Source organism: Cygnus olor, chromosome 2, assembly GCF_009769625.2.
Source record: "Cygnus olor isolate bCygOlo1 chromosome 2, bCygOlo1.pri.v2, whole genome shotgun sequence".
NCBI classification, from domain to species: Eukaryota; Metazoa; Chordata; class Aves; order Anseriformes; family Anatidae; genus Cygnus; species Cygnus olor.
Window position 1 is genome coordinate 134,948,889 of NC_049170.1, and position 15,548 is coordinate 134,964,436.

The 15,548-nt window shown below is 38.1% G+C and overlaps 1 protein-coding gene across 1 annotated transcript in view; it reads left to right on the forward strand.

The window, feature by feature from the left end:
- Nucleotides 1-15,548, forward strand: part of SLC26A7 (solute carrier family 26 member 7) — a 66,729-nt gene that overhangs the window by 5,127 nt on the left and 46,054 nt on the right. The window contains exons 2-3 of the mRNA XM_040546449.1: nucleotides 8,120-8,230; nucleotides 11,704-11,876. Coding sequence (XP_040402383.1) covers nucleotides 8,120-8,230; nucleotides 11,704-11,876 — 284 coding nt within the window. The remainder of the gene's footprint in view (nucleotides 1-8,119; nucleotides 8,231-11,703; nucleotides 11,877-15,548) is intronic.

Sequence of the window (15,548 nt, forward strand, 5' to 3'; positions counted from 1 at the left end):
CCCTCAGAACTATGTGTACCGTCCACACAGTACATGGCATCTAGAAGCCATGCAGGTAATGCTTACCCATCAGTAAGCTTCTCTGACTGTCATGGTCTGCAAAGACATAAATCTGAGCTTGTCTGAAAAAGGCTATGCAATTTTACCCTCTGTTATGCAGTTGAGTTCATAGCCACAGAAATTATCCTTAATTATCTCACATAATCTGTTTGAATACATATATTAGTGTGCATAACTTATTTAGATATGTCAGTTCTTTGTATAGTTAGGGGACACAGATGTATCCAAAGTGTAAATCAGAGTACTTTGGTTAGGACATTACATAATGTTCAAAGCAAGTTCTCCGATTAACAACTGAAGTTGTCTTACTCTTTCTGGAGGTAAATTCCTAATATAGGTACCTAACTTTAGACAATATGAACCCTTCCCTCAAAACTCCTTCCAAGATCTTGATCTAGGTTTAGATAATTGTAATCCTCTTCTGTAAGCTATTAATGACCAGAGAGAATTCTGCTTTGGCAAATACATGACTTAATTTATGTTTTGTCATTCACCAGGTGATGATAATACTTGCACCTTTCACTTTCCATTGTAGGATCTTGGAGACCTTTACACTGTCTACTAATAGCATTTAAAGTAAAAAACAAAACAAAAAAACAGTTGAGCACATGAACAAATGAGTATAAAGTAGCATGAATCCATTTAGACTAAAAAATCTAAAAACAGTCAATTAAAATATCAGGATAAAGAGATATATCTCCTTATCACATAATTCATATATGCATTAAATTATATTTGCCTGTTGTAAAGGGGATCAGAGCACAGTGCACAAGGGGATCCTTCACAAGTTTGTTTCCCTACAATATCAGTTGCTCCTCCAAAACTGAAGTTTTAAACTGCGGTATAAGATAGCGGTATAAGATAAGTGTTTATCTTAAAAACAAACAAATAAACAAAAAAACACACAGAAATCTTCCACAAACCCTCACTGTATTTCTGATTCCATCTTCATCTTGTTAAGTTCCTGATATTTGGTGGATTCATAAGCATTTTGCTATTTGTTCCAAAATAAAGGTGTGACTATGTGCTATACTGCATATACTCAAAGGGTACCCATATGGAAGCATGTGGGTACAAGATTTGGACTTTCATGTTTATTGGATTTGAGATTACAGTGGTGGTCTGCAATTTTTTTAAAAAGTCTATTTTTGTAGTCAGTGAGAACATGGATATACTTCATATAGAATTTATATGTAGTGTTATACATTAGCTGGCTTTCCTATGACCTATCATGAGAAAGAAATGCTTTGGCTCAAATAGGTTTTGGTGGATTGTTTTTTGGAGGGGTGGAGGGCTCTTGAGGCATATTTCCTCTAAAAGTGAAATAAGTAGATGGCATCTGATGAAATCAGGATTGTTATTCCTGCCAACTTTTTTTAATTCTGCAAGCCCAATAATAACTTGCCTAGGATTGGTGTGTTTTGTATGTTTTAATTAAAGTTAATTTAATCTTGAGCTGGATTTATTGCTGAACAACTAATTCCTTAACACTAGCTGGAGATCATGCTGACAAAAAAAAAAAAAAAAAGGACTATACTGCCTTCATGCATTCCGGAACTGGTGCCCAGTGTTTTGGAAGGCACGATGCCAAATATATATATATATGTGTGTGTGTGTGTGTGTGTGTATATGTGTATATATATATATATATGTTATATATAAATAATATATATAAATAATATAATATAGTATATAAATAATATATATATACACACACACACATATCTTTTCATGGAGGAACCCCAGCTGTCTTCTCAGGGGTGATAGTTGCTGTTTCTTTTTTTTTTTTCTCTTTTTTCTTTTTTTCTTTTCAGGCTCTGACCATAAATGTAGACATAAATATACTCTGAGCAGACTAACTAGAGCTAATAATTTTATTAAGGAATAGATCTGTCTTGTAAATATACATCTGGCTTACAAATAGCATGTGTAGATGAAATTGAATAAGCACGTTTGGAATGAGAGCCAAAAAATTTCCTAGAGAATGCATTGGAGAATCCATGTAGTTCATAAATGATTTGTGGAAGAAAGTCTCCTAATGAACTCTGGTATAGTTCTCCCTTACAAAGAATAATGATGTAAGCTGATAATGAAATGTAGCATATTAGTAAGTAAATGCAGGGCAATATTTCGTATTTATACAACTTTCCAGCAGACAACTAAGGCATTGGTGCTGCTGTGAATGCACTATTTTCATTCATAATGTCTGCTAAGATTCTTCCAAGTTGCACATATGCTAATGCAGACCTGTCTGACTGACTCCTAGGAATGTGAATTCAGCTTCTGAATGACCTCTGAATCCTCTGGAGCCTTAGGTACAGGTATATGTGTCAGTATGACCAGATAAGCTGTATGATGTCCCATCCCTGCACCTGGGAGGTACCTGAGCACCATGGACAGAGACTGACAAACCCAGGGAGTGTTGACTCCCTGAAGAAAAAAATGACTTCACCTAGAAACTTCTAGGTCAGAGAGATCAAGAAGACTATTAGTGCTGAGATCCTTGACCATCATTTTGTCAAAATGGATGGTTTTCATCATAGGTCTCATAAAGTTGGGTTTATCTTGGGTTAAGGCCTGTTATCAGCCAATGACTGGTCTTTATTTCTCTACAGTGTTGATGCTACTCAAGAGGCTACCTCATAGTTTAGTTCTCTAAACTGGAGATGGCCAGGTTCTTCATGTGTTATGGCTGACCGGTGTATAATAGTAATAGGTCTAAATCTTTAATCTCTGCTTGTCTGTCAATAGTCTTTTTTTTTTTTCTTTCCTAGATATTCATGAAAAGAAAAGAAAATTCTAGATTTTTTTTCTACCTGTTTTTGGGTGTAAGTATGTAAAATTTTATGTACAGAAAGGTCAAGATATCTTGATTAGAGAATTCATAAATGAGTTACACAGTCCACTTGTTTCTACTACCGTAATACTTGATTATACTTTCTTTTGAACATAAAGATACAAGCGTCAGTATCTGGAAATCTGCAAAGTGGAGGAGTAGAACAGTGCTTTCCCAAAAATACTTTTGACGTAATTCTCAGATGGCACATGGGGAAAGATGCAATTCAGATACTGTATGACTAATACAGCTGAGATACTCCAGTCTCTGTGGACTGAAGGTGATGGTTGCTTGGGAAGGTGCTGCACTGAAGCATCTTTAATATCTTTATCGATGACCTGGATGAGGGGATCGAGTTCACCCTCAGTAAGTTTGCAGATGACACCAAGTTAGGTGCGTGTGTCGATCTGCTCGAGGGAAAGAAGGCTCTGCAGGAAGATCTGGATAGGCTGGACCGATGGGCTGAGGTCAACTGTATGAAGTTCAACAAGGCCAAGTGCCGGGTCCTGCACCTGGGGCGCAACAACCCCAAGCAGCGCTACAGGCTGGGAGATGAGTGGTTGGAAAGCTGCCTGGCCGAGAAGGACCTGGGAGTACTGGTTGATAGGCAGCTGTATATGAGCCAGCAGTGTGCTCAGGTGGCCAAGAAGGCCAACAGCATCCTGGCTTGCATAAGAAGCAGTGTGGCCAGCAGGTCTAGGGAGGTGATTGTCCCCCTGTACTCGGCTCTGGTGAGGCCGCACCTCGAGTACTGTGTCCAGTTTTGGGCCCCTCTCTACAAGAAGGACTTGGAGGTGCTCGAGAGAGTCCAGAGAAGGGCAACGAAGCCGGCGAGGGGTCTGGAGAACAAGTCTTACGAGGAGCGGCTGAGGGAGCTGGGGTTGTTTAGCCTGGAGAAGAGGAGGCTCAGGGGAGACCTCATCGCTGTCTATAGGTACCTTAAAGGAGGCTGTAGAGAGGTGGGGGTTGGTCTATTCTCCCATGTGCCTGGTGACAGGACGAGGGGGAATGGGCTAAAGTTGCGCCAGGGGAGCTTTAGGTTGGATATTAGGAAGAACTTCTTTACTCAAAGGGTTGTTAGGCATTGGAATGGGCTGCCCAGGGAAGTGGTTGAGTCGCCATCCCTGGAGGTCTTTAAAAGACGTTTAGATGTAGTCCTTAGTGATATGGTTTAGTGGAGGTTTTGTTAGTGTTAGGACAGAGGTTGGACTAGATGATCTTGGAGGTCTCTTCCAACCTAGACGATTCTGTGATTCTGTGATTCTGTGATCCCTCAAAAACCATTCTCTAATGGTTGCTAACACTTGTGTGAACTCTGAAAGACTTATGCTAAGTTTTGCAGAATATGTCCTCCCATTTTGCTATTAAATTCTTCATTTTCTTCAGGCTCTGAATGGCAGATGAACTAAGAAATGATTTTTAGCTCTTTGTACCTTCTCTTCAAATAAGTTAGGCAGAAGGTAAAATCTGCGTGTGTAGCCCCAGCAAATTATGCCATTAGGAAACAGGGATCTTGCAAGCATGAGCTGTATGTGTGCACCATAAAAGAACTGATACCGAGCTTTCCAATTTTTGGAGGAAAATATTATTATTTACAAAGGATCATTTTTTGTGCTAATAGCTCTTAACACGCCAGTGCCAAATAATCTTCCAGGGCTGTAGATTTGTGTTAAGTAATTGTTATGAAATATATATATATTTTGTTAACTCAGTAAAAATTATTAGCCTGGAGTTAGAAATTAAAGCCTTAGATATGAATCATCGGCTGTTTAATTTGTTGGTTTTCCAAGAGGGATTGATAGGAGACTCATTAAATATGTGTTAATTCTACATTTCGGGACATCTAGAGGAAATGCTTTTCTTATTACATAATTCAGCTTTGAAAATAAGTAGAAAAATGACTTTTTTTCTGAAGCATCAGAGATTTTTCTTGACTGTAGATAACGTTTTGAGCGGGATAAGATGTATTAGTGTTGTTTGGGGTTCTATAAACTTGATGTTTGGCCCTCTTAATATAGTCTCATTTAAGAAAAGAAAAGTTACAATAATACACTTTTACTTGAATATATATGCTACAGGAAAATCTATTAAATGTATAGTTTTTCACAGTAAATAGTAAATGAAGAAAATTTTTAAACTCCTAGGATTAATTGTAGACTTGCTACTTTTTCTGCTTCTGGTTTGCATACAGCATTTCTAAAAGACATGGTATAGATATCCTCTGAACATACATATGTGTCACCAGCTTTTTTCCAAATGCAGAAAATTGTTAACTAGTTGATCATAATATGATGATTCATAGTTCTTTTTATGGAAAATATTTTTTATTTATGTGACTGTGGTTTTGCCTCTAGCCTAATTAGGAGAAACTATCACATTAGCAAACTGAGAGACCTTTCTCCTGTGGTAGGCCTTATTTCTATTTGTATCAAGCTTGTTATTCTATAGTTAACTTCATTTGACAGCTACCAACAGTGGTGCCACACCTCTTGCTTTTCAGTGTGGCAAGCTGTGATTGTTATGCATCTGGTGTTAGCCAGAGAGCATGGTTTTCAATGAAACTGCATGGCACACTGTTATCTTATGATAAGGAGTTAGTTAAAGCAAAGAACCACAATATTAATGTACTGTATTTGAATTTATTGTTGTTTGCATTTCTTTCCATGGAATTTATATTCTTATATGAGAACCTTAATGTCACTGCCATTGAGGGTTCTCCACGTTACCACTGAAGATTACATGGGATCCTTGTTTTATGATATATTTCTTCTGAGTATTTTTACTGTTTGGAATGAAAAAAATTAAAATAATGTTTCTTGTCTTTTGACTAGTTCTTGAGCATATGGAATGCATTGTAGCAAAGTTTAATATGAAAATTAATGAAGTGAGCTGAAATATACTACTGCTTATATCTTTAAAATGTATTTGAACTTTTAGAACATTATATGTCGAACCAGAAAACCTGAAGTCTTTACTAATTCTGTTTTATAATGCCCCTCTGCTCTTACACACAATTGACACTTTTCAGTAACAGGAACAAAAACCCAACAGAGTTAGGACTGGAATCAAAGACTGGTAATTTTAGCTCTGTCTTAACTGCCATGACCTCACCATGAAAAGAATGAGCCACCACTTCTAGAAACTTAATACAAGAAGACTATGAAAGTCCACAAGTGAAAAGACAAGAACAAGGGCCAGATTTATGTTCAGATTATCTGCCTATAGATGAGATGTGTTTCTCAGCAGTAAGTCTGTGAGCAAAGCAAAATTCCTTGACGGATCCTGGGGGTTGCTGGTCTGGCTAGCCCCTTTCAGTTTTATAGAACTTGGCTGTAGGAGTTCAGGTTGTGCCTCCCTGTTCTTCTGTGGCCTGTTCAGAGAACTGAAATGAGATGTTGATGCAGTTTTTGTGTTGCTTCTTGTGCTCTACACACAGCTTGTACAACTTATGCTGGATCAAACACATTCTGGCCATAATTGTCAAAAGTTTCAATTGTCATAATGTCCTAGGAAACATATAAAAATGTAAATACATGTAGAGAGGCAATAATTGGCTTTTACAGTCAGATGACAACAGAATATTTTGTGGTAGCTGAACCTTTGTTCTTCCTCTCAGTATTTAAAAGGAAAACAATGTATGTTGTTCTTAATCCTGTATTAATTGGAAATATCAAATAGGAAAAAGTTAGTGGTCCCAGAAGGGAAGTATTTTAGCTTAGCTTGTGGTATATCACAGTAACCTCTAGTTTTGTTTTGTACAACTTCTAAGGTAACCTCTTCTTGAACTGAATTATAAAGTTTCTTAGGGTGAAAACTTATTAAATGTGAACCATTTCCTTTTATGAGGAAAACTCTTCAGTTCCTTTTAGAAGGAAAGCTTCAAGGTCCAAAATTAATACAATTTAATTCTAATGTTAGGTATTATAAGACTTTAATCTGCTTTCTGCAAAAATGGACATTATTTTAAAACTTGCTTTTCAAAATTGTTACCTTTTCCTAGTGAAGAGGGAGTTTTTGTGCTTCCCTTGTAATCACTGATGGAGGCTGAACACTTAATGCAAGACAGAGAGCGTATAAAAGAACTAATGATTCCTTGGATCCATAGATATGAACCACCTCTCTGTCCCAGACCATGCACGATCATTCTCCCAGAACACACACATATATCTATATAAAAGCTTAGACTGGTCACTCACATTGAAGGTGGACTTCAGAAAGGCACCTTGTGTGTTCCACAAGCCACTCCTGTGTTCCCTACTGCAGGATGTGGTATCCAACAAGATTTATGGAGGAACTCTGCCAGGCAATTTCTCCTAATCTTAGTTGCTAGAAGGAAAAACTGTGAAATGACAGACAGAGGAGTCTATCTGCTGCATTGTAAGAAGTCAATGTAGAGTTGCTTGCTATCTTAGATATCTGAAATTGAACAGCAACCACAGCTGCTGCTCTGCAGATATGTCTCTGTTAAAAGAAGATTTCCTGGAGAAAGATGGACATTGTCCTCCATAGCTAAGCAATGAAGGTAACTAGTAATCTGTAAAGTTAAATCCTAACCGATTCAGTTCATTTTCCATTTCAATATAAAAATAAAATATTTTCTGTGTTTCTGGACACACAGCTTTACATAATGAAAAAAATGTTAATATCTGAAGGATTAAAAAACCCCAGGCACCTAAAAACAATGAACTCTGGAATACTTTTTTGTTTAAAAAATTAGAAGAAAGCAGACTGAAAGGGCTCTGTCCAAACCAAAATTATAGGTTTCGAACTGCTTGTAAGAAATAACCATCTGACTGCCTGGAGCCCTGGCAGTTTCAAACCCTTGTTTGTTGGGATGGGGGTGTGTGGAATGGTACTGCCTCCTCCTGTGTGGGTTTTCTATTAAAATAGTTTGGAAACACTTATTGAGACAACCTGGAAAAACAGTAGCTGAGGCCATAGATCATATCTGTGACCAATTTGTTTCTGTTGGTGGCGAAGATGCAGAAGAAAGTGTGAAGACTTTGATTATAGACAATAGATGAAAAACCTTTCTCAGTTCTTCCTGATCCTCATTGTAAAGTTGCCTTTGCAGTGGCTTACGGTCTAGACTTTTGTAAATGAATGTGTTTCTTTTACTGCTCTTAATAAAATCATAGACATTTCCTCATTTAAAAAAAAAAAATGCAGAACAATTTTATTTTACCTTCATGCAAAGAAGTAATTTCATTTAACTTTCCATAGGGCTGGCCTTTGCTGTTCTGTCTTCAGTCCATCCAGTTTTTGGTTTATATGGCTCTTTCTTCCCTGCCATTATTTATGCCATATTTGGAATGGGACGTCATGTTGCGACAGGTAAGTGTCTATTTGTTAAAATGTTTTCAGAAATAAGGAACTGGCAATTGAAGTAAAAGTGTGTTATAAGATCAATGGAAGGAAAATAATTTAAAGACTAAACAGAAATATATTTATATATTTTTTTCTTCTTTTTACAACGATTTCTTTTTCCATTTTACACAATGTTGAATTACCCAAACACCAGGAGATCCACCTCTTCCTTAAATGAGGTTTCACCTAGTTCAACAGGGACAAGCTTGAGGAAACGACAGCCCAGAAGTACCAGACTCCTGACATCGGCAGAGCTGCATATAAGCCTAGTCCTGAATATTCTGTCCAGTCCTGGACAAGTAGTGTGCACTCCATGTTATATGATCCACTCTTGTGGCATCCCGTATTGTTCCCACTAATGTATGCTTGTGGGACCAGTGACTGGATCTGAAAGCATTAATAAAACTCTTTTTACCCATTAGAAATATCTATCTGTATATCTCTATATACAGTACAAGGCAAAGTGCGTCTGAATTATATTAGTGTCTTTAGGTTTTGCAACATGGACAAAGAAATTTGGTAAATTCTGTTTACCTTTTAGGGGAAAAGCTATCAATGCTATGTTTGACTGACTAGTAATTCTTATGCCAGGCATTCTAATATTCAGTTAAATTATTTAAAATTTCTGAACAGGTATACATTATTTTAGAGTAGGAGGAAAGCTGGAAGTTTGTTTTCCTTAAAGGCGCAGAAAGTTTTTGAGCCTTCTGATGTCTGAGAAGGAGCTGTGGATGCTGATATTAACTTGAAGCTATAATGAGTGATGGAATGTACTCCGCTGATTTAAGAAATATTTTTTTAAAGTGAAAATTTAGAATATGGAAAATAATTTTGGCACTTGAGTAGAGATAGATTAGTATACTTTTTTTTTTTCAGAACAGTTTTTTTTTTTTTTCATTAAATATATTAAAACACGAATCTATAACAAAAAGATGTTTAAAAACAACAATTTGGCAGTGGATTGTCAGCTGTTTGTTATTGTGAGATTATTAGGAAGATAAGAATGTCTCATATGCTCATATGTAGGAAAGTGGATAAATCAGTATCTGGTTGACCTAAATTCTACTAATGAAAACAGATAAGGCAACAGGTAAGTGCAAGCAGCTAAGGCTGATCTTTTATCCTTGGGAGGGAATAGCATTCAAAGAGTGATTTGCTGAGAGTTCCTCAATTCTATGGCTGAGGATTCCTGCACAATCCCTTTTGTGAAAACCTGGAAACCTGTTCAGATGTCTTCCAGACAAACAAATTTATTATTATTATTTTAAATAAACTTGTGTGATATGTGTTGTTGATCCTTTCAGTAGAAATGTCTCATGTAATTATCCCATCAGCCACAGTTAAGTAATTGTGGCAAGCAGGCTGAATTGGAGCCATACTGCCTCTCTCAGATCTCCAAATGCTCCGTAATTGCTCTTGTACATAGTTGAAAATCTCTTCTCCTAACAGCAGCTTCTATAATATCAACGGGACTCTCTATATGTGCACAGGCTACAAGAGTGTCCTTTGTTAGTTAAGTCACTTATGTTAGCATGAAATGGGAAATTTCATCAATGGCCATGTTCTGTCAACTTTTACTTGAAATATCTCTTCTGTGACACGGTTGATCTAATTTGAAAGATTATTTACCTGAATAACAAATCCCTACATGTTTTTCTTGTCTGCTTTTGATATAAGTGATTTTGGAGGATCCTCTGACAGCGTCTTTATCTGTGATAAGAAGGCCATGAAATGTGGTAGGTCAGACATATGCAGGAATTTTAGAAGGCTAAAAAAATGAATTTGAAAACTGCCATGGAGAAGATGATCAAACTGGTAGTTAAAAGTTCTTTAAATACATCAAAATGAGGAAGACAGGAAGGAAACTGTTGTGACACCTTTCTGACAAAGATATAACTGGGACATTCTGTGACAAGGTCACAAGACAGTTGAGCTATCAGTGTGATTTCAACTGCCAGAAGGGCTCTGGATGGAATCCTAGAAACTGTATTTCTCCCCTATTATTACGGACTACAGTAAAAAATAAGATCACTGAAAGTTATGTATGATCAGAATTTGCTGGAAAGGTGTTAGCGTGACTTCTATGTAGGAAAAATCCCATCTCACTAACCTCCTAGAGTTCTGTAGGAGTGTTAGAAAGCACATAACAAAAATAAATACTTAATGTAAGATATCAGAATGGTCAAACGGCTGCTGATATGGTTGCACACCAAAGGTTATTAAAGAAACTAAATTGCCCTTGTGATAGAAGAAAAGTTCTTTTATTAATTATTAGCTGGTTAAAGGACAAGAAGACAAAGATAAGACTCAATGGTCATTTTTCAGGGTGGAGGAGTCCTAGTAGGGTCCCAAAGAACTTGTGATGGGAGTTTTACTATATCGAGGCCAAGGTGATGGTAGAACTGTTCTCACCAGGTTCTGTACAAATAAGGAAGAATAGGAATAATGAGAGCTCAGTGAAACTGGTGAGAGATCACTTTAAAAGAAAGTATAGAATAAAGAGAATACTACGGCAGATGCTTAACCTCTGGAACCTGCTCCCAGAGGACACTGTGGAGGAAGAAAATACAAGCAGGCTCAAACAGAGATTTAACAAATTCATGAATGCTAGTCCATAAGGAAAATCTAAAAGGACCAGGTAAGGATGTACCCACTAGCATCCTCAATACAACAGCTATGGATGCTGTGGTTTACGAGGGGAATAGACCACAGAAAGTGGCCAGGCTTGTGTGCTTTCCTTGAGTAAAACCTCTGATTTCAACAGCTGGAGTCAGAGTACTGGGCCAGATGTGCCATTGAGGGGCACTGACATAACTGGGCATTTTCTGTGCTACTGAAGCTCCATGTGATATATTTGTCCTTTAAAATATTGGATTATCATCCTTCTTTATCTATGTTTCATTAAACTTGCTTTACCTCTCTAAGAAAAGATTTTTTTTTTCTTAACCTGCCTCCAGTGCAAATACTTTCTTCTTTTTTTTTTTTTTTTAACACACACATCTGCTAACTATATTGTGCTAAGTATTAGGTATATAGCATGATTTAATTACCCTAGAAATTTGAATGGTGAACATTTGGGACCTTTAGACAAAAAATATTTCATCACACACATGGTAAGTCAAAAGCATCTGTGATATCTTCAAATAATTGTTGATAATTATGTTTCAACCTCTTTTATTAATATGTCTAATATTGTCTAATATGTTTAATATGAGAATAAATATTCTCATGAAAAGTTTGCATTCAATTTACATGTACAAATGGTATTTTACATGAAGAAATTTGTAATATGTAAAAATATTATCGCAGAAATTATTTTTAGGATTGCACAAAATGACACTCACACAAAATGGCCAAGTTTTGAAAAAGGGACCATTAGTGATCAGCACAGATATACAATCCTTGGTAACTAATCTGCGGCTTTTTTATTTTTTTTATAGGAACATTTGCTTTGACTTCCTTAATATCTGCCAATGCAGTCGAACGTCTTGTTCCCTCAGCTGGCACTAATTTCACTGCAAACAATAATTCAGGAGTCTTGGGCCTATCAGAGTTTGAAATGCAGAGGATTGGAGTTGCAGCTGCAGTTTCATTTCTGGGAGGAATCATTCAGGTAAATGGTGAACATATATTCTGTATGCTGCTGATGTTTGGCATTTGTGACAGCTCTGACTTCTGTAATATACTTTTTTCACTTCTCTGAGAAAAACTGACCATGGGTCTGGTCTAATGTTCATGAATGATAGACTGAATGTGGTTTAAGAATTTGCTGGTTGAGATGCAGTAATTATTTGTATACATGCCCCTAGGGTGTTGTAATGTGAAGTAAAACTACATTCAGTCAGCTCTAATATAACATTCAGTTGCTGTTGGTGTTCCCTTTCCTTCTCCTTCAGAAACAAAACATGAATCAGCTCTCTGGTAAACACCGACATATTCCTGAGGTTTTCTATTGCTTTTGGCCTGAAGAGAAATACTATACAATATTCAATAATTAAATACAGTAGGGGAAACATCTTTAAATTCTCTTTAGAGTTCATACACCCATCATTAAAGCAAAATAAATTAGTAAAACAGATGTCTTCAAATGATTCTCCAAAGCTTATTCAAATGATCAGAGGTCTTTTAATTTTTTCTCTTTTCCTATTTTCACCACAAGCACTGAATTCCTTTATGTATTGCCAGTTGCTTAGGTCTTCAAAGAAGGCTTCCATCTTTCCTTGTAAATATTAAAATGGAAGAAATGTTCCAGCACTTAACATTGTAACACCTCCTGGGTACCTCACCTCCTGGAAGAAACCCAGATCCCTACACTTGGTGCTTTGGGTGCCTCTACCATGCAAAGGATGAGCTAAGGAGCCCACATTGGCATCTCCAGTGGCTTGGGACTTGGAAGGGACTGGGGCATGTGCTTATGCTAGTTGGTAGGGAGTATCAAGAAGCGTGGCCATTTTAGCTGTGGTTGTTGTTGTTGTTATGTCTGTTGTTGTTGGTTTTGTTTTCTTTTATTGGTTACAGACTTATAACTTGAGTTTGTGTCCTGGTTTCAGTTAGGACAGAGTTAATTTTCCTCCTAGTAGCTGGCAGGGTGCTATGTTTTGGATTAGAATGAGAAGAGCGCTGATAACATGCTGATGTTTTAATTGTTGTAGAGCAGTGCTTACACCAAGCCAAGGACTTTTCAGCCTCTCTCTGTCCTGCTAGCGAGCAGGCTAGGGATGCAGCAGGAGCTGGGAGGGGACAGACCCAGGACAGCTGACCCAAACTGGCCAAAGGGGTATTCCATACCATCTGACATCATGCTGAACAATATATAGGGGTGGCTAGCCGGGGTGAAGGGGGGTGCCGGCTGCTCGGGGATAGGCTGGGCATCGGTCAACGGGTGGTGAGCAATTGCATTGTGCATCACTTATTTCATATACATTATTACTATTAATACTATTATTATTATTATTGTTGTTGTTATTCTTTTCCCTGTCTTAATAAACTGTCTTTATCTCAACTCACAGACTTCACTTTCCCGTTTCTCTCCCCCATCCCGGAGAGGGAGGGGGGAGGGTGAGCGAACGGCTGTGTGGTGTTTGACTGCCAGCTGGGCTAAACCACAACAGTTTGCCATACGAAGGAACCCCCAGAGACAACATATAGAGTAGATAGACCTGGTGGAGATCACATCATGCCTTTCCTAGAGAGACTGTGGAGTCTCCTTCCTTGGAGATGGTCCTGGGCAAACAGCTCTAGGTGGCTCTGCTTGAGCAGACGGTTTGGACCAGGTGACATCCAGAAGTCCCTTCCAACCTCAACCATTCTGCGATTCAGTGACTCTGTGATTGTGCCTGGCTTCTGTATGTGCACCAATGAGTGTAACACACCACTACATCATGTGCACAGTGCTTGTAACAGCTAAAAGTCCTCTGAGCATACACATTTGGGAGTGCTGTGCTCAGAGAATGGCAGTCTCTTATGTCATCCCCACATGTGTGTTAAAATGCCCAAATGCCTAAAATGGGAAGTTTCGTGCATTTATCTAAGTTCAAAATCCAATGCAGAAAAATTTTACTTAGCTGCTGCAGAATCCCATTAGGTGTGTAAATCCTCTAGGTCTCTTCCTCTTTCATTCTGAAAAGTTCTGCTTTTTCATATGCTTTAAACCGCCCCAGCTGACTTATCTTAACCTCCGTCCTATTTATGCCTGATTGGAATGAGAAGAACTGGAAAATCCTCTGCCCGAGTCTTCAAAGTGAGTCTGGGAGGGAGCTGTGCCAAGTGTGTGGGCAATTCTCCCAGGTCAGTAAGGCTGTTTTTATTACAGTCCTACTAATATAGTTGGTGCTTGTTGTGCTGCCACTAGTGCTTCATGGAAGTGTAATGGTCAGAGCATTTATCTAGGACACAGAGAACAGATTAAAATATGTATTTCCCATATCCCAGAGGACTGCCTAGAGGCTACGCATCAGTGACATTCAGGTGGAAGTCCAGATAAAGGCTGTGATTAAATTTTGCCATCATCTTAGGTGCTGTGAATTGTGAGAATCCACATTTCTCTTCTTGATTCCATTCTCCTGGCTAGCAGTTGCTGCAATTATCAGATAAGGAGACAAGGTGAATCTTGCTGGTAGTGGAGAGCTACATCAGTGACCTGTGTCGTCTTCTGATCAGACTAAACTAAAAATTAATGAATCGTATAGAATAGGTGTGGTGTTCTGTTATGAGAATGCTTATATGATGTATTTTAGGGCAAAAGATTTCCATTGAGGACATCCTGAAATGTGAAAAGAAGTGGAATCGTCACTGTAGTTGGGACGGTACTAATTTGGGAAAGGAGCAAACCTTTGTTTTGTTATCTGCTCATAAAGCTGTTTCTTTACACTGAAACACAGTGTTCTAACCAGTCCCTAATTACATATAAATGGCTGATGCTATGACTATTCCTTACCATGGGCATTTTCCACCCAAAGGACGAACTGTCCTTCTCCAAAACAGCATGTTCCTTCTTAGAAAGGGTAGGTAAAGACTTGAACCTACTTGGCCAGAAAAATGATTTGACACTATTTTTCAGCTACTATATTTAAAAAGCATTAAACTCTACTTTTACACTTGGTTATTTATGTGACCTGCTATAAGTTTGCTTAATAAGGAAGGAGTACCTTTGAACATGAAGTATGTTTTTGTAAGGCTAATATTCTCATCCAATAAGTTGCTTCCCTGTAGAGAAAATTATGTTGCGCTATTCTATGTAATACGTAGTTCTTTCTGAAAACAAACATGAATCTTTATTATACGGTGGTAATCAGGAAAATAGTTCATTTTCCTTTTACAATGGAAAGCTTTGGTTAATGACTTTCTGCAGGCTGATATTCTGTATTTTAGAAAGGACAGCTAGGATGGATAGGAGTTCTGGTTCCCACAATGACAGCACAACACAGCATGCTACTTGTTAGTCTGGACCACAGAAAGAAGTCGTCTTCAGGTCCTGGAGTGAGGAAAGCTCATTCCACACACCACCAGAAGCTACAAAATACTTCTAACTCAACTATAATGAACTTAAGAGCAGTAATCCTAGGAAAAAAAAATATTTACTCAGAGGGTGGTGAGGCACTGGCACAGGCTGCCCAGAGGAGAGGAGCTGTGGATGCCCCATCCCTGGAGGTGTTCAAGGCCAGGCTGGATGGGGCTTTGGGCAACCTGGTCTAGAGGGAGGTGTCCCTGCCCATGGCAGGGTGTTGGAACGGGGTGGGCTTTATGGTTTCTTCCAGCTCAAACCATTCTGTGATTCTAAATCAAA